The sequence below is a fragment of the Astatotilapia calliptera genome, chromosome 7, assembly GCF_900246225.1.
Source record: "Astatotilapia calliptera chromosome 7, fAstCal1.2, whole genome shotgun sequence".
In the NCBI taxonomy this organism is placed as follows: Eukaryota; Metazoa; Chordata; class Actinopteri; order Cichliformes; family Cichlidae; genus Astatotilapia; species Astatotilapia calliptera.
The window spans coordinates 49,886,568-49,907,135 of record NC_039308.1 but is presented as its reverse complement, the minus strand read 5'-3'; the positions used below and the strand labels follow the sequence as shown (position 1 = coordinate 49,907,135).

General features: G+C 39.9%; 1 protein-coding gene across 1 annotated transcript; it reads left to right on the top strand.

The window, feature by feature from the left end:
* Positions 1-565: 565 nt before the first annotated feature.
* On the top strand, positions 566-20,501 carry appl2 (adaptor protein, phosphotyrosine interaction, PH domain and leucine zipper containing 2). The gene is made up of 22 exons (XM_026175361.1): positions 566-787; positions 3,502-3,566; positions 5,056-5,154; positions 5,751-5,810; positions 6,648-6,719; positions 7,572-7,659; positions 7,789-7,830; positions 7,921-7,979; positions 8,305-8,451; positions 8,650-8,732; positions 9,382-9,534; positions 12,246-12,434; positions 12,509-12,551; positions 12,810-12,866; positions 14,072-14,166; positions 14,805-14,960; positions 15,175-15,227; positions 15,401-15,575; positions 16,600-16,636; positions 16,748-16,903; positions 16,999-17,046; positions 17,265-20,501. The coding sequence occupies exons 2-22, from the start codon at positions 3,510-3,512 to the stop codon at positions 17,394-17,396; spliced, it is 2,001 nt and encodes a 666-aa protein (XP_026031146.1). The 5' UTR covers positions 566-787; positions 3,502-3,509; the 3' UTR covers positions 17,397-20,501.
* Positions 20,502-20,568: the final 67 nt, after the last annotated feature.

Sequence of the window (20,568 nt, the reverse complement as noted above, 5' to 3'; positions counted from 1 at the left end):
AGCTGATGGCGTTTGTGAGGACGCAGGGCGTAAGAGATCCCGGGGAAGTCAGCGGTCACTTGGAATGGTTTGCTGCTACCACAATGAAGGAGTGCAGAATGCCACGGAGCCCCCCCCCCCCACAGCAGCTTCCACCTGCTTGGATGTACTTCCAAGCTTTGGTGAGCTACTATCAGTTGCAGCTCAGATTGTGCTAATGAACAACTTTTCTCTCTAAAAGATCATCTTTCTGTACCTGTCACTGTTAGCCACCCACACAGAGAATCATAAAAAAGTGACCTTGAGTGGTAAAGCATCTGCATGAAATTCACCACATCCAGTCTTTGTGGCACACAAGAGCAGGACAGAAGGCACATTTTAAACGTCTGGGGGTGAACTGTCAGAAAAGGTCTCAACACAATCTGATCAAGAGATCATCATGGATGGTTGACCTTAGGCCATGTAAATAAGTAAGCATTGTCTAGTTATATTGCAGTGTTCAAGATCAAAAGTCACAAAATAAGACATAACAATTAAAACAGTATAAACTGATTAAACTAATTAAAGGTGATTGCGGGCAGGTGGGTCCTAATCTCCTCTTGTCTTTAACTTAGATCTAGGTGCAGCCAGCAAGCTGATCTCAGAGACCTAGCAATTGCATGTGGATGATGTAGAAGAAATAAATAAATCCAAATCCAGGACATCTGATTATGAAGCGTTCTAAATGTGATAACCAAAACTGAACCCTAAATTTTACCAGCATGAAGAAGATCAAATCGGCGTCACAATGGACCTTATAGAGGACCCGGTGAGTAGTTTCGTAGTAACATTGAGAACCGATTCAGGAATAATTTCCTCAGGCAAAGCAATAATGAATTACATTAATCGAGGTGTGAGAAACAAAAGAATAAACGGCCATTTCCAAATCACACTGAGACACAATATATGTGTCAATCAGTGAGACACAATATATATTAACACCCAGGCGTTAGCTAAGCAATCTGCTTTCTTAACAGCTGTTTTAAATGTATATGAAAGGATCTATATGACTAGTCTGTGGGATTATATGGTTACTGGGCAGAGGTACGAGTTGAAAGCAGAAGATCTTCTGGATAAAAATGCGTCAGTATTTCAAAAGATGTCTGTCATCCCCTTTATGTTCGTAGAAGAAGTTCTAAAAGTTTTGGTGCTCGTCTGACTTTTGCTTTGGCACCTTGACAAGGTTTATAACTGCATTATCTGTGAGAGAGGTTGACAGAGGGATAGTGATCACATTTACCTCATGAACATGAGTGTAATTATTTTATATCAACAAGACTGAGATATTCTCAGTCTATTTTGCATTTACACTTTGTACTTAGCACTATTTAGGAATTGTTAGAAGGCTAACATGCTAAAATTAGAATGACTTAGTATGACTTTTAAGGTATGTTTTGACTAGGTGGGCTTTACTTTAGCCCTAGAAAAGCAAAAATTATTAACTGTACGCCAGATAATCAGTGGCAATGCAGCTTGCTCCTTTCAGGGTGGTCTTTGGTTAGCTGAATCACTCTTTCATTTAAAAGAGGCTATCCAGACATTATCCATTGCTGTTTTACCAGACTTCAAGCATAGTTCATTATCAAAGTTAGAGCTGAAAAGCTATGTCTGATTTACAGCCACAACTACACCAATTAAACAAGGCAAGTCCACTGGGGAGCGAAGAATGATCTCCCACTCAGGCTGCCTGGAAGCTTGATGAAGAGGCTGTGCTTGTCACAGCTTGCCTAGATTATCGAGGCACAACACAACATGACATGGCCATCCTAACAAGTCAACAAGACAGTTATTCACATTGGAAAAAAATGTAAAATACTACATGAGTGCATATTACATGCTGTCTTCTTACTGTGCCACAGCCTAATATAGCTGGATTTGTTTTAGGTTTTTAAGTTTTAGGGCTGATGTTAATACAGATTTTTACAGAGAGAAAAAAAATAGTGAGTACTCTCATATTCATTATATCAAAGTTATATAAAGGTTTAACTTTGCAAAGGTTTATTTCTCAAACTACCTGTTAGGACAAAACAGTACATATGTTTTAGTTGTTTTTGTTTTACTTTGTATAGCCTTTTGCAGTAAGTGAGATTTAATTAGAGAGCCAGAAACTCAGCACATCACATGCTCAGCCAATTTGTCAGTTGCGATTGATGCAAATCAAGACAAGAGCTTCTGGTCCTGATTACTTACCAGACTAAAATGTAATTTTAAAAGGTTTGTGCAACTTATCACCATCCATCGGTCTACATCCATTTATCTCTCAATAAATACTAACTGCTGCCTCATATCAATCAATCTTTTTGTTTTGTGCTTGTTTTTTGTTGTTTCACAAAGTAAAGGAACATTTTATTTTGTCATGAGTGGAGTGAGCTTTTCCAGGGTAATAGTGCCACTAAATGGATTGATGAGTATAAATTTTATAGAAATGTTATGTTATCTATACCCAGCTGAGCATCTATGGAAGACATTGGTCCAATAAATCAGACAGTGCCTTCTCCCAACACTTAAACAGGACTCCAGTAGAATTCAGTGGCGCACTAATGTTTTTCTACTGGCACATGATGATCCATCCAGAGGTTGGTGGATGGGATAGGTATCAGATTAGTACTTTGTTCCTATCCTCTAAGTTCGAGCATAATGAATTGGGATACATTATTTATGTTTTGTTTTTTCTTTGGGGTTTTTTTTTTTTTTGTTTTTTTTTTTTTGGAAATGAAAAAAATATCCACTATGAAAAATGTCTGAACCCTTTTGTGTTGACTGTCAAATCAATTTTTATAGCCTATAGCACATTTAAACAACAGTAAATAGAGGAACATTTAGAATTCTGAAAAACCAAATTTCAAAATACATGAAAAACTGAAATGTGTGTTTGTTTTATTAAACTCATTAAAATGTGTTCAGAATTTGTCAATTGAGGAGGCTTTATCTCATACAACATGACACTGTTCTCCACTCCGTAAGCTTTATAGCTTTAAATCGTGGCTGTCAATATTGGTATCGGCAGTAGTGGCCCTTTATTTACTTGATATTGCATCTAAAAAGTGTAGTACTCCACAGCACTACATTCCGTCACCTCACGAAGAAACTTTGTGTTTTTCCTTTAATTAAATTTGAAAAATTTGAAAAATCAATGCTGCAATTCTTTATGTGACCACACGGGGTCACTGTTGACATTAAAATCTCCTAGGATACATGGCCATTATTGCCGACTCTTTGCCGTAAATAATTCAGAGGACAAAATCAACTTAAACACTGAACTATATATATAGATATATATAGATATACATGTATATATCTCTATATGTCTTTAAACAACTTCAGAGTTTGAGAATGTTTACTCTTACTGGTCACCGGCTGTTAGATGACATCATGACTGGGCCTGCTACCAATTGCATACGGCTTCTCTTTCGCGCAGTAGTTTCTGGGAAATTGAGTCCGTACTCTAAATAATTCAAGCCCTCGTTCCCTTCTCCTGCACAGCTAACAAGATGCCGGCCGTACATCACAAACTGCTCCTGGAGGACGCTTTACAGGACAGTCCTCAGGTAGGCCTGCGTCTCTTTTCTCATGTTTGCGTACCCAGCTGTCTCATTAAAGGCGTTACGAGCGCCGAAGTTAGCTTAGCCCAGACAGTATCCAGTACCCGTTGTAGTCTGTTTCCACTGGTCGATGACAGTTCTCAATTGACACATTGTTACAAGAATTGTAATCCCCCTGTGAGCAGTAGCTGCACTTTCCAGTCATTACTACAGCATGTCACGGTTATCTGTTTTTTGTGTCTCTGTTGTATTTACAAAGCTACCGCCCTTCTTAGGGATTCCATCTCTCTGCCAGAGATGATTTATCTGCTGTACATCTAGACCTGTGTCAGTCACAGCCATAAAGCTCCACCAGACTCGGTGTCCTGCAATCGTTTTATTTTCTAATGCCGTCAAGTTATTTTGATCTAAATTCTGTTCTGTAGCCCTTCTGGGCCTGATTCCCAGGATGTGGGAGGGGTTTCCATTATCGGACTCCCCTGGAATCAGTCAACAGTCTGCAAACAGGGCAGTGTTACTGCAAAAATAAGATGCCAAATTTTTACAGGGTACAAAACGCTTACACTGTGTACAAGTTATTCACCAAGTTCGGCATTCATTTTCATGCATGACCGTGGGTGATGAATTCCGTCCTTGCTACAGCTAATGCATCCTGTTTTCTGTAGTCTGTTGCATCACTCTCTCCTAAAGAGGGCTGACCTCTTCGGAGGTTCTGCTTAAGTGTAGCCCACGCTGGAGGGTCACCGTCTGCTTAGTGGTTTGCTTCCTCAAAACAAGAAATGGACCTGGCATCTTTGTACAGTAACACACATACAGCCAAACGTCATGATGTCTTGTTGGTGTGAAATGAATCATGGTCCTTTTATTGGATAAGTCGGTTTGAGTGAACTATAAACAGACTTCACTCTCTGGGTGTGTTCCGTTCTGCTTGAACTGCCCTACCTTGCTGCACCTGTTTATGGAAAACACTTCACCAGACAGGATTTTGTCTGTTTGCATATCCACCCTGCAGTAAAACACGTATGCCTTTTAGTTTAACTAGTTTTAAGTTTTTAAGTTAAGTTTTGCTTGAGTATAATCCGGCTACCCACATTTCTTGAGCTCAGTGACTTGTGTAGATTTTTATCTGACTTAAGGTTAAGACCAGTATTTATCATCGGAAGTACTTGTTTATTTACAGTATATCTGTTCTTCAAAGTTTATTTTTCTTCTTTTTTTTTCTCATTGGTCAGAAAACAGTTTTAAAAGTTTCCATTACAATATTCCAGGATGCTGGGCTTTCATATGGGCTTTCATGCAAATCCACCACAACAAAAAAGCCACAGTGATATTTTTCACCTTGTGAAGTAACTGAGATCAGTTATCAGAATATTTAAGTTCTGTAAGTTAGTGGGATAATTGTTGGATAAGGTTTTTCACTTCGTGTTCAGCTATTCATGCCATTATAGTCATCAGAAGAGTCTGTAATGTTTTTGTTTTTTCCCCGTACCCACAGACTCGCTCTTTGCTCAGTGTGTTTGAGGAAGATGTGGGAATGCTTACAGACTACACCAACCAGCTGCTACAATCAATGCAGCGGGTGTTCGGAGCACAGGTACCAAAACAAATTACTGTCAGGCGCATGCTTGCACTCCTTTCCATTTGCTGTTTGGAACAGAGCCACATGTTCAAACACATAATAGGAGGATTCCCCCCCCCCCCCCCCTTATGTTTGTAGATGAACATGAGTTCTAATTTAACTTGCTGATTCTGGGGTTTTGCATCACTGAACAGCAGCAGAGTGTTGTGTTTGATTTGATTTAGGATGCCATTTGAGCTACTGTTTTTGATGAGAAACATACCAAACTGCAAGACCATACTCTCAACCCCACACAGAAAATTTGTCTCCTGTAGAAATGGAGCAGAAAACATTTGATGTACAAGTTTGTTTTTGACCTATATTTACATTGTGGTTTAAACGCTGTGTTATTAATGTAACCCTGGTTCTCTGAGGTATCTCATTATTGAAGGTGCCCTCTGGTGTTTTTGCCAGCTTTTCAACAGATATTGAATCACATTGCACCCAAAAAACGTTGTTTTTTTTTTAAAAATGTTCTCAGTAGGTGAAAAAAAATGCATGATGTTTGAGCTTGAAGGAGTAATCAGTCCTTTTTAACATGTATTTATTTTCCTTCTTTCGTTCCACCACAGAGTGAGATGGGACTGGCCACAGAGCAGCTCTCAAAGCAACTTTTGGAATACGAAAAGAAAGTAAGTAGGGTTCATATGCTTACTTAATCGTGTGATTCCACAAAAAAGACAGCAGTCTGTGTTATGAGTAGTATCCATGTGGGCTATAGAGACTTTTTTATCATTTTGAAATGAACTTTCTGTCTGTGAGTTTGCATGTGTCCTTCCTCCTGTGTGCAGCAAAAAGAACCCACAAATCTGTTAATTCATTTAGAGAAACATATGTGGATAGTTGACCTTTGTTGGTAGACTTTGTTCTGGATTGCAGGGTGAATGTGAACACTTTAAAAAAACAAAAACAGCAGTGATCTGTAACTGCAGAACTTTCTTAGCACTCTTATGATTAAAACTCAGCATCTTGACATTAACTACTGGCTTTATTACCATCTTTGACCTTGTCTGTGTTTTCTACCATGACCCTGATGACCGAGAACCTACACAGATATCTTTGGCCTTGTTTAATGAAAGGGATGTGCCAGAAATCCTGGCAGAACAGGGCGGTTATTTAAAATGTGTCTCACAGCGAGAAGATTCTGGGTTTGAACCCCAGCTGGGGTCTTTCTAAGCGCAGTCTGCATGTTCTCCTTGTGTCTTCAAGGCTAAGGCTTTCTCTCAAAATCAAAAGACATATGTGTTAGGTGAATTGGCGATTCGATGTAAGGTAGCTAAAGTGCTTAGAGTGTTTTAATGTTTGGTTAAATGTGGCTTGTGGTCTAAAGCACTTTGAGTGCTCTATAGGAGCAGAAAAGTGCAATATAAATGCCAGCCCATTCCATTTCCTACACATTAAATAAATCTATGGCAAATTTCACAGTTTCATGGTCTAAACTCACTGCTCTTTCTTTTTTTTCTGTCTAGAATTTTGCCCTTGGAAGAGGTGATGAGGAGGTAATCACCACGCTGCAAAACTTCGCCAAAACTGTAGGGGAGGTAAGGCCCGTGCTTGCAGTTTTCTTGCTCTATGAGTATTTTTACGCGGGGTGTGTGCGTGCACAGCAAAAGAGTGAGATGATGAACTATCCCGGAGTCTGTAGTTGCTTTTTTATCATGTTACAAAGGGTATTGCACCTGCGTTCCCCTAGCATGGCAGAGAAAATGAGCTCAATGAAAAGGGCAGAGGACTTTTAAGACTGTGCGACCGGAACTGATTGATCAGTGTATCTCACTGGATGGAGGAATACAGGGAAACAGCAGTGGGCGGGTGGATGGATGAGTAGATGATGGAGTGGTGTGCCGGCTCACGTATATAGACAAAACAGATGGGCCTGTCACTGTCAGCCATGGGGGTCCACAAGCCTTGCCCAGTCAGCACTCATGACACACACCCATATGCTCAGAGGACACACGTTGATTGTTTGCTTGACCTTTTACCTTGTCATGCACAGGAAACAAATTTCACACTGAGATTAGGCTTAAACTGCACCTAATCTTGTGAACTTTAGAACTTGCTAAATCGTCATGTGGCTTGTTGATAACCACAGGGAATAATAGCTGAATTTGTCTGATATGCAGCCCTGTTTCCAGTATCAGAGTAAACACTAAGCTTTATTATTCTCTTTATGAAATGTACTCTTCCACAGTATGGCTTTATTATGATGTAGGGGGAGGCATTGTCTGCCACAATGCCCCTATTTCACTGAAAATGCAATTTTCCAGCTTGCTGGCAAGAAATTTTACTGTAAATATTAAACCGAAATCCCTCAAGATGTTTGGGGGAGGCTCATCTTCTGTTTGTGTCCTTGCACGGCGCCTCATATGTGTAATCTGTTTTGTATCGTCCAGCTGAATGCACTCCACTCCGAGCTAGCTAACCAGATGGCTGACAGCATGGTCTTCCCCTTGATCCAGTTCCGAGAGAAAGACCTCACAGGTAGCTTCTGACAGACTTGGATTTTTTTAAAAAGCCCTCCTCATAAAAACATAAGCAAAACCTAGGTGATAATGCATTTTTAAATACCTGTTGTAGATGTAGCTCTAATAATATTTGTCAATTTTGCAGAGATAAGCACACTGAAGGAAATATTTGCCATTGGAACTGATGGTAAGCACATTCTTTTGCCAGTCTGAGAAAAGAAAATGACAGGAAATAGTTACTATCTGATGCTCACGGTCTTTCCTCTGTTCTGTGCAGAGCATGAGGCGGCTATGGTCAAGTACAGTCGATTGCCCAAGAAGAAGGAAAATGAGAAGGTAGAGTAACTGCCAAGTGCTTTCTTAGCTTCTCTTTCTCATTGATCACAAGCTGTAAAACGAGCACGCAACACTGTAATGCTCTCATTAATGCAGTGGGAGTCTTTTAAAAGCATTTGAAGTACAAATGGATTAAACTAAATAATCCTCTGCTGCCGTGCCTCCTCGTGGGAGTATGACTGTAACCACAATACAGTGTATGCATTATAATGGGTGCAAAGATGAGACTCTTTTTGCTATGCTGAACATATCAACGTGTTTTCTTGGATGTACAAGATTGTGCTGCTGTGCTGCTTATTTGCATGTCCCTCTCCTGTCTGAATAGTTGAAGGCGGACTTGGTGAAGGAGGTGGCTTACACCAGAAGAAAGCAGCACCAGGCCTCACTGCAGTATTATTGTGCCCTCAATGCCCTGCAGTATCGCAAGAGAGTAGCTATGCTTGAACCAATGCTAGGCTACACTCAGGCACAGGTACTCACTGTCATCATATCAGCATTCAAATTAAGTGCTTAAAAAAGAGGGAAATGATTCCTCATTAGACCAGATTTAGCTTTAAAGAGATGTACAATTTCATCCTTTTAAATAAATGCCCAATCTATGGGCATGTGAGCTGCAACATGCATGTGCAGTATGGTACAAAGTGGCTCAGTGTTATCTTTGATTTTGCAGATCAGCTTCTTTAAGAAAGGCTTTGAGCTGGTGTCAAAGAAGATGGACTGTTTTCTCGCTTCTGTTTCCAACATGACACAAAGGTAAGTCCAATCCCATTCACAACTGTTTTGGTTTTGGGTGGTGAGGTGATGAAATATGGCTTTGGAGCAAGTATTATGGGGTATTGATGCTTGTGTGTGACTGGAAAAAGACATAATGTTACTATGATTTTTTTTTTTTTTTTTTTTTTTTTTTTTTTTTGTGTGTGTGTGTGTGTGTGTGTGTGTGTGTGTGTGTGTGTGTGTGTGTGTGTGTGCTCTACATCAGCGGTCCCCAACCCCCGGGCCTGTCCGTGAGTCATTTGGTACCGGGCCGCGAGAGTGAGACTCGGGTGTGAAGTGTATGGTTTTCAGGGTTTTTATCGGCTTTTAGTGTTATTTTGTTATCGTTTTTTTTCATTAATTCGGTTTTCCTGGGTCTTTTCACGTGTGTTATGAATAAATCTTCTTTTTTTCGGTACCGGTATTGGTTTTATTTTGTTGTATTTATCCGCGACACCTTAAAGGTCGGTCCGTGAAAATATTGTCGGCCACAAACCGGTCTGTGGCGCAAAAAAGGTTGGGGACCGCTGCTCTACATAATAGTATTGAATGATTTTTTTTAATGTCTTTGTATTTAAATGCTCTGTAGGGGGGGGGAGAAAAAAAAATTCTGGAGCGAGTTTAGATTGATTTCGGTTTTCCATCTCAGCATCCAGGCCCAGCTGGACTCAGAGGCGGAGGCCATGCGAGTGTCCCACAGGGAGCTTCTGTCTGTGGAAGACACTGTCTACATGCCAGATAAGGACACAGAGCCTGTCAATCGCACGCTTATCCAGAAGGCTGGCTACCTCAACATTCGGAAGTAAGATTAATTACACTCATTATGGCCCTATCTGAAAATCTAAGGACACTTCCTACTTACTACCAAGTCAATATGTTAAAGGATGCCATGAAAGGAAACAAACTGAAGTGGCATTTCCAATTTTGTCAGGAAATTAAATGCAGTTCAGTAGATGGTGCCATTGATCCACAGTGGCTCCGGGAGATTTCGAATGCCTAAATTACCAAACACAACCAGGAAATGATTTTTTTGCTTCTCTCTCTCTCTCAGCAAATACATTTAAAAATAAGCCAAACACAGTAAACAGTAAGTCTGTCACAGCAGACAAGGTATGTCAGGTAACATGTTGACAGTGTGCGTTGTCAGCTTATACTAGACTAGATGTATGGCAAAGGAAACTTCCTTAATGGCTTCAAGGGATAAAACTGCTGCGTAGCTCGCATTGTGATTTAGTGAAATGTCAAAGCTGTCAAACTCTGTCTCTCCCTCATATACATCCAAAGTCTTTGACAAATGTCTGTGACACCGGAGAAAAGGTTTCCACAGAATGCCATTCTGTTTAATGACACACACTGCCAACAGCCTCAAACACTTGTCAAATAGAGCTGAGGCCAGAAAACATTTTCTGTTTCAAATGGTTTCTCAGTATTAAGGGTCTGAGTCACCCAGGGCAAAACGAGCCATACACTTAAGTATTTATCAAAGGACATTTATTTGGGAATATTTGTTGAACAGAGCGTACAAAATTGAAGGTTTACAGATGCGCAGTTGAAATGAGTCACGCATGTATAGATCAGAAATGGGGTGACTCAGAGTTGAGTTACATCCTAGCTTCGTTATAATTGCATATACAACATTAATAGCCAAAACAAATTTAGAGCCAAAATAAAACAACCCAAAAATAAAAAAAAAGAAGACAACTCAGGATCTACTTGTGGAATCAAATGATGAGCGGGGGAAAATTGTTGGTGTGAAAATGTTATTAAAATAGTTAATCATGGTTTCAACAATGGATGTGCAGTTCGTGTTTTAGATTCTCAATAAAAATTCTTCACATTACCGAAGACGAGACATTAAGTGCAAGCTAAAAAGATGACCTCTGTACAATTACCCGAACTCTAAGGAATATAGCAGACCACAGCAGATACGTGCAGTTTTGTTCTAATCAGTTATTGCTTTTAAGTGCTTTTTTTGGAGATGGATAAGAAGATTTCTGCCTATTAAAAACAAAAAATGTAAACAGTAAAAAGAAAAAAATACCAAAATGACAGGAAAATTGAGTTCTGTGAAACTTTCAGGTAACAGCATTCATGAATATATAATAATAATCAGTAATGAACATTATCCTGTTTGTATTACCACAGCAATATTCCATAAAATGAATGGATGAAGTATTTAAGTGTCTATCATGTAGGAGATGTTATCTTTCTGTGAGCTTTGCATAAATGTGTTTTACGAGTCATTATTAAAATGTGAGCTCAGGTGGGCTGTAAGCGACTCATAATTAAAGCTTTATCAACAGCTTTAAGCTGCATGGATTAAAAATTAAAACAAGGTGAATCTTTATTATTCAGAGAAGGTTACCCGCCTGTCAGATCTTAGCTCAAGTAATGCCAGGAATTAAGTAGTAGGTGCCCTGTTTGTGTGCTCATATATCTGGTTATTAAATATTACTAATGTTTCAATGCAGGAAATAGCACCAGCTAATAGATGAGCACACAGTGTCTTTTTTTAAATCAGAAATCTGTCATGTTTTCTAGTTTTCCAAAGGTATGCAAAATCACTATCCATCATGATGGCTTTTGAGCAGTGATTCTAATCATCGGGTGTGTTTTGAGGGCCCACTGTTTGTGCTGTATAATATGAGCTCGTGCAAGGCTTCTGTCTGGCTGCTGAATACACATCCTCCATTGTTTGTAAGTGGGAAACTTGTCTGTAAACATCTATAGATCTGCTGCTACAAGCGTAACATCTGTTTATTTCTTTCAGAGTAGACAACAGGCGATACAGACAACAACTACACGTATAGCATATTTATATTTATATATGCGGTGGTGCAAGATGTTGGAATAAAATATGGAATAAATAGGGGATGAATGGATAAAGTTAACCTACCGCTGCACGTGCATCTCAGTTATAATAGCATTATGAATTGCAGACTAGTTTCAGTGTTGAATATATTTTCCAGGAGACATTTTTACAGGACTAGTTCATCTATATGTGTTTTTAAAGCGGCTCATATAAATTTGTCCTGTGGCAAATATTACTGTAGCCATACAACCACTGGGAGTTGTTGCACTGAATCATGTCTTGCCTTTGTCTTTGTACAGATGGGATAGAGGTCCTCTGGGGCCTATATGTTGACATATATCATTGATTTGTGAAGGCTGTTTAATAACGAGCTGTGTTTGCTCTTTCATACAGATAAGTCTGACACACTAATTTTACTTCTAGAATGTAAGGTCACTAAAAAGACTAGGAGATCCCTCTGAGGCGCAGATTAAGAGACTAATCTCAGAGGTCACTGGGTCATTATGACCTTTGAGAAATTACCAGATGGAGAGACCTGCTGTAAAGAAAAAATAAAAATCGTCCACTTTGTTGTTCAAATCACCTCGAAGCTAATTGCATACATGCATACAAATAGTATCCATTATCTTACTTTACACTTACGATCTGGATCTACATTTATGGCTTTGATTCAAACGCTGTTTCTTCTTTTTCTTCCCCAGTAAAACAGGCCTAGTGACCACAGCCTGGGATCGTCTGTATTTCTTCACCCAGGGAGGGAATCTCATGTGCCAGCCGCGGGGGGCTGTAGCAGGAGGCATGGTGCTGGACCTGGATAACAGCTCTGTCATGGCGGTGGATTGTGAGGACAGACGTTACTGTTTTCAGATAACTTCCCCTTCAGGAAAAACGTATGTACTTTTTTTTCTTTTAGTTTCTCCATGCTCAGCAGTGAGAATAATACATAAACACTGTGTCTCTGCAGGTCAATGATTCTACAAGCCGAGAGCAAAAAAGAGTATGAAGAAGTGAGTGAAGGGGCAGCTCAAACAGCTCCATTTGACCTTCGTTTTTGTTTTACATCCACTTCACGAAGCTATCCGCTGCTACGAGTATCTGTCATAGAACAATGGAGAGACTGTCAAGACTCATTTGTGTGTTTTCGTATTAAGTTTTGTGCTCGGACACAAGTGACTGGCCTGTCACAGCTGGTATCAGTCAAGGGATTTCACGCTGTGCCTGAGCTAGATGAAGCCTTAATGTAGTAATTTCTGTTTCTTTCTCAGTGGATTTGCACTGTGAACAACATCTCCAGACAGATCTACCTGACTGACAACCCAGAGGTAAAAATTTCATACTAACCAGCACAGATACACACTGTTTAAATTTAAAAAAATAAAAATAAGATAAAAGACGATTAACCAGTCATTTAAGGATAACATTTTAAGACATTAACACACATCCAGTTAACACATTAACTGGCGAATGTTTAATCTATTTAAGTAACATAACAAGTAAAGATTAACAAACCTTTACTCTGTCACGCCCTCACAGTATCTCAGTTGTCTTTGCCTTGAGAGGTATTCAGTCCCAGAATCTTGTATATTTGCTTTGCAGATGTTTATTCTTCACATTCTCTAATAATGAAATAACTGCATCCAAAACTGCCCTCACTCTTATGCGCTTACTTTTCATCCGTGGTAATCGTTTGGGGGGTTTCACATAGATTTCAGACACCGTTAACAGGTGCGCTGTTATAGACCTGGAAATTATGGTTTTATCACCTCAAGAGCAAGATTTCAGGATTTCTAGTGAATAGCTGTTGGACTGAGTGAGGTTTTTTGTTTGTTTGTTTTTTCCGAGTTTGAGAATTTTTGAGTGGGCTGGATAGAATTACCAGAAGAGCCGGTAATGAAGTTTAGCGCGCCAGGCAGCAGATGGAGAATGATTTTCGACGCAGCTTCTCTTGTTTATCTAATTGTTAAAGTTGTGCAATTTGCCTCCGTTCTCTCTCCCAACTCAAGTGTTCGTGGAGAGCTGCGTGACCTCACCCTCATTTGTCTCGTCAGTGATGTGACTTTTGTTAATTGTTTGGTGGATTTTTCTTAATTAGAGTGAAACCTCTTAGTACAGTGAATAAACCTGCTCTCCAGTATATCATTTACGTAAAACATTCTCGACAGAATTTGGTCAGGTTTTCTTTTCAGATTTACTAAAGCAGGATTTCTAATTATTATTCAGTGATTGGTTTCTTTTTCCAGTTAGCATTCCACATTACTGTAAATAATTACATCCCTCAAATCCTATACGTAATTATATATGAACTAAACAACAAATAGAAACCAGGAAACCATCTGCTGTTTTTTAGGGATGCCACTAAATAAACTGCTTATGGTACACAGAGCAAACATGAGGTTGAGAAAATACACTGAAGACAATGAAACAAGTACTTGGAAAGTACTTGTTTTTAGGATCATTTATATTCCCTAAATGACTCAAACTACGAGTATGTGAGATACTGAAAAGTCCCTGATTTCTTTGATATTAGGCTGTGGCTATCCGACTGAACCAAACCGCCATCCAGGCAGTGACTCCCATCACCAGCTTTGAGAAGAGACAAGACGGCTCACCCAACCCCGACAGGTCAGGCATGTAGCTTATGTGAGAGTGTGTTCAGAATCCTACATTCAGTACTGCATAACAATCCAAAGCTTGTAATGTAATGTTTCGTGTCATGGTGAAAGGACAAACAAACAAACAAACATGCAGTTTTCTTAGTTCTGTGCTACAAAAGCTCCTGCAAATGAAGTCGGGTAACGTTAAAAAATAAAAAAAGTGCCACTGAGCTTTGGAAATGTGGCCAAAGCCAAACATCTTATGCATCCCTGTAAATACCCTTTGTTGAACAGGGTTCTTTCCCTCAGATTAAGCTTTGTGTTTTCTTTTAAACGGAAGAGGGTGGGTTTTGTTTGCTGTAATCTTTCCTTCTGTTCATGTTTTTAAAGCAAGTTTAAGAATTGGTGGAAGACCAGAAATACACTTTGAAGTCTGCCTTAAGTAGTTATCTTTCATTGTTAGGATTTTCAGTGTGAAATCCTCTCTTGAGGATTGTAGATTTTTGCCCCCTCACTGACACTCCATGAATCATTTCACGGCTGCTGCTGACTGAAGTATTAGGTTCACATTTTTCCAATCTGTCTTATCCTTTATTGGTGGGGGTGGGTGGGTGTGTTCTTGGTTTATTCATTAGAACTCATCTTTATTTTGTCTAATTTCTGCAGAGCTAAGCCAGGAGGTGTTCATACTACCAGCAGTGGTTCTCAGAAAACAGGAGTTGCCCCAGAACCAGAGGACCTAATAGCCCCGGGGACACCCATTCAGTTTGACATCATGCTGCCTGCGTCCGAATTTCAGGACCAGAACAGAACTGGGGGGAGGTGAGAGCCCAGCTGAGACAGGAAGTTTGTGTGGGTGCTTGTTTGTGTTTTTGCAAAAGACGGGCGAGTTACTGGTGGGCGATGACACTAATTTCTTAAATGTTGGTCTCATTGTGGTTCTCACGTCATTTCCAGGAAGCAAATAGCTTCGTAATTGTGTAGCGCAGTGCTTTAATTGTTTTTTTCTTGCTGGTGTTTGCTCCCATCCCGACAGACGCACAAACCCATTTGGAGAAACAGAAGACGACTGTTCGACAGATACTGATGGTAACAATTTCCTGTTCTAAGTGCACTTTAATAGTCCACTCTCTTTTAAGTACTTTTTAAGTTCACCTTAACCTCAGTGTGTGGTTGTCATCGGTCAACTTCTTTGTTCACTGTCCTTGTGCTTTTATTCTGCTGACATATTTAGCTTGCGCATGATGTTTCTGTCTCTGCAGACTCCCTGCTTCAGCAGGTATTCGCTGTGCGCTTCCTGGGCTCCATGGCGGTTCGCTGCGGCGACAATCAGGAAGTGATCTACGAGGCCATGAGGCAGGTGCTGGCTGCCCGAGCCATTCACAACATCTTCAGGACCACAGAGGCCCACCTCATGGTCACCAGCAGTAGCCTCAGGTAGACTTTCAGCACAATTTTAATAAGTTTTACATCAATATGAACCTGCTGGAGACAGATATGGGGACTTGTTTTGAGGCACTTGGAAATATCTCGTTGATATAGAAACAAAGTTCTTTTCAGTGGTGCAGGTACATGTGCAAAAAGGTCAAAAAAAATATTCATAGTGTTTTTCTTTCAACTCATGGTTACCTTGATTCTTCCAATAGTTTCATTTTTATTTTATAAAATAAAATAATACTTTAATTTTAGTTTTTATTACACCTCAGCTGCAAAAGGTTGACAATGTATTGTTGTTAATCTGCTGTGTGGGCAGCCAGACGGGCAGTGTGGACACCCAATTTTGTGAACACGAAAAGTCAAGAGCGCAACGATGTAGGATTGTCAAGTTGATAGTAAAAATCCATTTCAAATCGCAGGTCAGGTTTTCTGAAAATCTTGTAAACACATAAAACAGAAAGATGCGACCTAGGTCTGTGCATCTACTGGGAGGCTGAGGCTAAGCTGAGACGCTGGCGGTTGTCAGTGTTTTTTATATTTACATTTACTGCATTAAAGCCTGAGTGACATAGTCTGGTTTGGACCTTGATCACAGCTACGTCTGTTTCCTGTAGCCAAGCACGCCATGCAAAGCACTTATGGAGAACTTGAAGTTCGTTCATCTTGTGTACGCAAATCCAAGTTGTCTGTAGCACCAAGGCAGCACAAGTCATTTACATAACTTTAAATGTATTGAAGTTAAGTGAGAGCCATTGAAAAAATAACAAACAAACAAAAGAATGTCAAGATGCCACAGGAACACAATCTTAAAGTTGGCAAGTTGCCGTAGGTCATTGCCTGAGGTAAACGACAAAAAGAAGCTTGAAGCAGGAACCCTGTGAAGCATGAATATTGGCAGCATAGAACAAACTTTGTGATGTTGAATTGCTACGTAACCCACGGTTTCTTTTTTTTAACACTCTCAGAATAGAAATCCTGAGTATGACTTCAGTGTTTTTGTGGTTTGTTTTGTTTTCCTGAACAGGTTGATAGACCCACAGACTCAAGTTACAAGACTAAGTGTAAGTATCACAACAGGTATCACAGCTGCTCTTTTATTGAGCCCTGTCAGGTTTTCTGTATTTGAACTTCTTTAAAAGACACTTCTCAGTTTTTATTTTATTTATTCTCAGTTCCAGCTTGGAGAAGTGTGTCAATTCGCAGCCCACCAGGAGAATGGGAGGCTGATGGGATTTGTGGTTGAAAGCAGAGACTGGAGCAATGGAGACGAGGAGGGAGAACCATCGTTTAGCGCCTTCGTCTTTGAGAGCAACACGGAGGGCGAAAAGGTTCACAACCCAGAACCAACAACTCGGTTTCAAGTAGAAGAACATGTTAAATGTAATATAATATCAACACACTATATGTGATTGTCTATTCACAGATATGTTACACCATAAACCTGGCAAAGGAGATTACAGAAGCTAAGAAGGTAACGTCTTAAAAAATGTAAAACTTTAGATCTTTTTGCTTTGAGCTTTAAAAACAACCAATATATGTTTTGATTAAGATTATTTTTTTCTTGCTATCAAACATCAAACCATGATCCTGAGTAACTGTAGCCAACAAAGCTGATGAAAGTTGGGGAAAAAATGGTATAAAATAAATTAAGGATATTGTTCCTCAGCAAATCTGTTTAACATTTTTAAGGACCCGGAAGCTCTGGCCCAGCTAATGAAGAACATGCCTCTAACTAATGATGGCAAGTTCCTGCTGCTTGAGCCTGAGACGGGTGACACGACCGAAGGAGCAGGACAAGAAGATCTGGAGTCTGAAGCCTAGTTCCGGTTAGATTATTCTCCCACCTAACCACCCCCAAAAAAGATGAGCCAGTCAAAACCAGGGCCACAGTTCTGCTTTTGCCCCAGAGGTTTCATTCTGATGCCCAGCCCTAACTCTGGTACTGTGACATCAATATTAGATAGGCCACATCCACCAACCCTCAGTAACTACATCTCTCTCTCTCTCTTTTGCTGTGCTAAAATCTTAAGATGTTGACATGGGTTTGACCACACACACACACACACACACACACACACACACACACACACACACACACACATACATTAAAAAGAAAAATTGAAAAAAGAACTTATTTTCGCCCGTGCTCAGACTGCAACATGAGTCTTTGCATGTGGAGTTTGTCTTTGCACCACTGTAGGTGGTGCGCACATCAAAAGGGACACCACATAGATACTGGATGCGTTTTCATCGTCTCCTAAAATCCCGAGCCATTTAACAGAGTGGTGACTCATTTTCTTTCAGTTTAGGTTTACATTTATTTTTAGGTTTACATAGTTTGAAGTGGTTTTTTGTGTTTGGAGAATTTAATCCCTTTACCTTACTTTGCTTGTTAACACGTATGTGAGGCTCTTACGCAAATACTTTGGCATTCATTCCTTGATTATTTATGAAAGAAAACGTTACTGCACTTTGAGGTTTGTGTTTGTGTAACACCATCAAATTACCACAGAATGTAATAATTGATAGGATTGGAGACTTTTATGATAGTGTAGGATAGTTGAAATGACATCAGCTCCTTTTATCCTTAGAGCAGCCACTCTTGCCTAGTTTAATATTTTTATCCTTTTAGCCTCGTAATGTGTGTCTCAAAGCAGGGTACACACTTGGCAAAACATTTTCTTCTCGGCTCTCTTGCCACTGTGAAGTTAGACTTGGCACCCTGGCTATCTTAAGCCTTCCCACTAAACTGAATTACTTTTATGCTCGACATTTTCCTCGGCTACCTATGTAAACAAGTTCTAAGATGATTTGTATGTCAGCGGGAAACGGCCCAGAAACGACTTCACGCTCGTTTCCCCAAAAGCCCGTGTAAATATGATCTGTCTATGTATGTTTAACCAGAGTCAATATGCTAGGATCTATTGCAGTGCATGATTAAATAATGGCATTCAATCTAGTTCCCTCTGCAGAAGATTAAAGCTTATACTATGAGCACTGAGCCGTAACGCTAAAAGAGAATCAACTCAACTGTCACAGTCCACAGTGCACTTGTGTGTGGGGGGGAAAGCAATTTGCTCTTCTTTACATATGAATGCTAATCAGAGCAGAACAACTAATGGTAACGCAACCTGTGAAATTCATCGCCCCCTCTGGATGCCGCCGCAGTTTTGTTCATTTTCAGTCCGTTTGAGCTGCGACACAAATCTTGATGGACAGCGGCAGCCTATGCAGTGTCAGTGTGTGACCGTGTTTAGAAAAGGCAAAGGTGAAAAGAAACTGGCTGGAAGTAGAACTTGAAAGTTGCAGCGTGGTGACCAGTGCAGTCAGTTTGTGCCAGAATCGCCGTGCCAGAAGCAGAAACATGTCACACATTTTATTTAGAACTTGGAGCTGCACTAACAAAAATTGTTCGACTGCTCATCACCCTACGCATCGGAATTACAAGTTTGATTTGCAAAGAGAATTTCTTTTTGTTTTCTTAGAGGAAGTTTAAAAAAAGACCATCCTGGTTTACTTAACCGACAAGGTAGATCTTGTTTGTATACAAAAATCAACACCCATGTAGCAGATGGTAATTGACAGACTAATGCTTCCTTTCATTCAGGTCAGAAATCTCTAAATTGAACATTTTAAACTCGAGCTGGCGACGTTCCACACTGATGTCAGGCGTAAATACTCAACTTCTTACAGCAGGCAGCATTTTAATATTTATGTCATGGATACATTCGAGAAGAGGAAGATATAAAAAGTCTGTTAAGAACATTATATACAAACTAGTGTCCAATCAAGTACATGTTTAAGATGGCTTATGACACTTACTAACCCAGGCAACGTGTAAATAGGACCAAAGGCAGATTAGAGCTTCCCAGCTTCCAGGATCTATACCCCGCCCCCGCTATCTCATAATCATGAGATTCTCTCATAATTTAAACCCATCTAAATAAAAGTGGGCTGCACCAAACAAAAATGTTAATTGGGTTAAATATACCAACCAAATGAAGAAGTGCATGTTTGGATTCACTGGGAGAGAGATAATTGATTAGTTGGTGTGGATGTTTATGGCATGTATTGATTCAGGCAGTAAACTGGTAATGAGGATTACAGATCACCTGTCAGAAATGTGCAGTAGTCAGAAGCACATTCAAGCTCACCAGAGCATTAGAAGAGTGAGTCTCGCACTTCCAAGGGAACAACTGCTATCTGGGCAATTTGTCAGAATAGCTTTTTTTTTTTTTTTCCCCCTTTTTCTTTTAATGGCTGAGTTCCCAGAGTTGACTCATGAACTCGTGGTGCCGCTTGTAGCCAGAAGAATACACACGTAAACACCGACTCTGTTCCAGGAAACCAAGCACATTTCCCTAAACGTCGACTAACTTTGTGGCCTGATTGGAAACTCCAAACTGGCAGGCTGTTTGATGCGGCATAGATAAAGCAGTTTATCCAATATCCTCCTTTCTCAGGGGACGGCAGAGGCACTTTAATTACACCTTTACTAAAATTGTGCTTAGTGCAGTGGCCAACAGTGAGTAGTTTGGGGTTTGATGATTCACATATAAGCGGGTGCCTGTGCTTTTGCTGAGCAGTGGCTTAATTGGTGAGATTTGCTCTAAATGCTTCTACCCAGTCACAAAAAGAAATCTTAGTGTATAGAGGCTGATGCAGCCCATTACGCTCATTACAGCTGTGCTGCATAGTCTTGACATATTCTCTTGTAAGTAATGCACAGTCAGTAAAAATGTGGGTTATGAAGTTGTAGAAAATAAATTTCTGTAATATAGCAAGGATGGCATTTTCTCCCTTTTTCCTGTCTTTTTGTAAAAGGCTGAAGTTGCCACTACCCGTACAGCTTTGCACTTAATTTGTCCTAATTTTCTAGAACTGTGTAAACATGCATCCTTTAATAAACATGAGTCATTTTTCTTACTTGTGTAAATGTTGTATTTTCTTTATCCCACAAAAGAACTTTAAAAAGTATAACACAGAGACACAC

Bases quoted from the DNA above. Each gene is read 5' to 3' on its own strand.
- appl2 (XM_026175361.1), top strand. From the start codon at position 3,510: ATGCCGGCCGTACATCACAAACTGCTCCTGGAGGACGCTTTACAGGAC. The intron at 9,535-12,245 runs GTAAGATTAATT...TTTCTTCCCCAG, and splicing joins GGCTACCTCAACATTCGGAA to TAAAACAGGCCTAGTGACCA. The intron at 15,576-16,599 runs GTAGACTTTCAG...TTTCCTGAACAG, and splicing joins GTCACCAGCAGTAGCCTCAG to GTTGATAGACCCACAGACTC.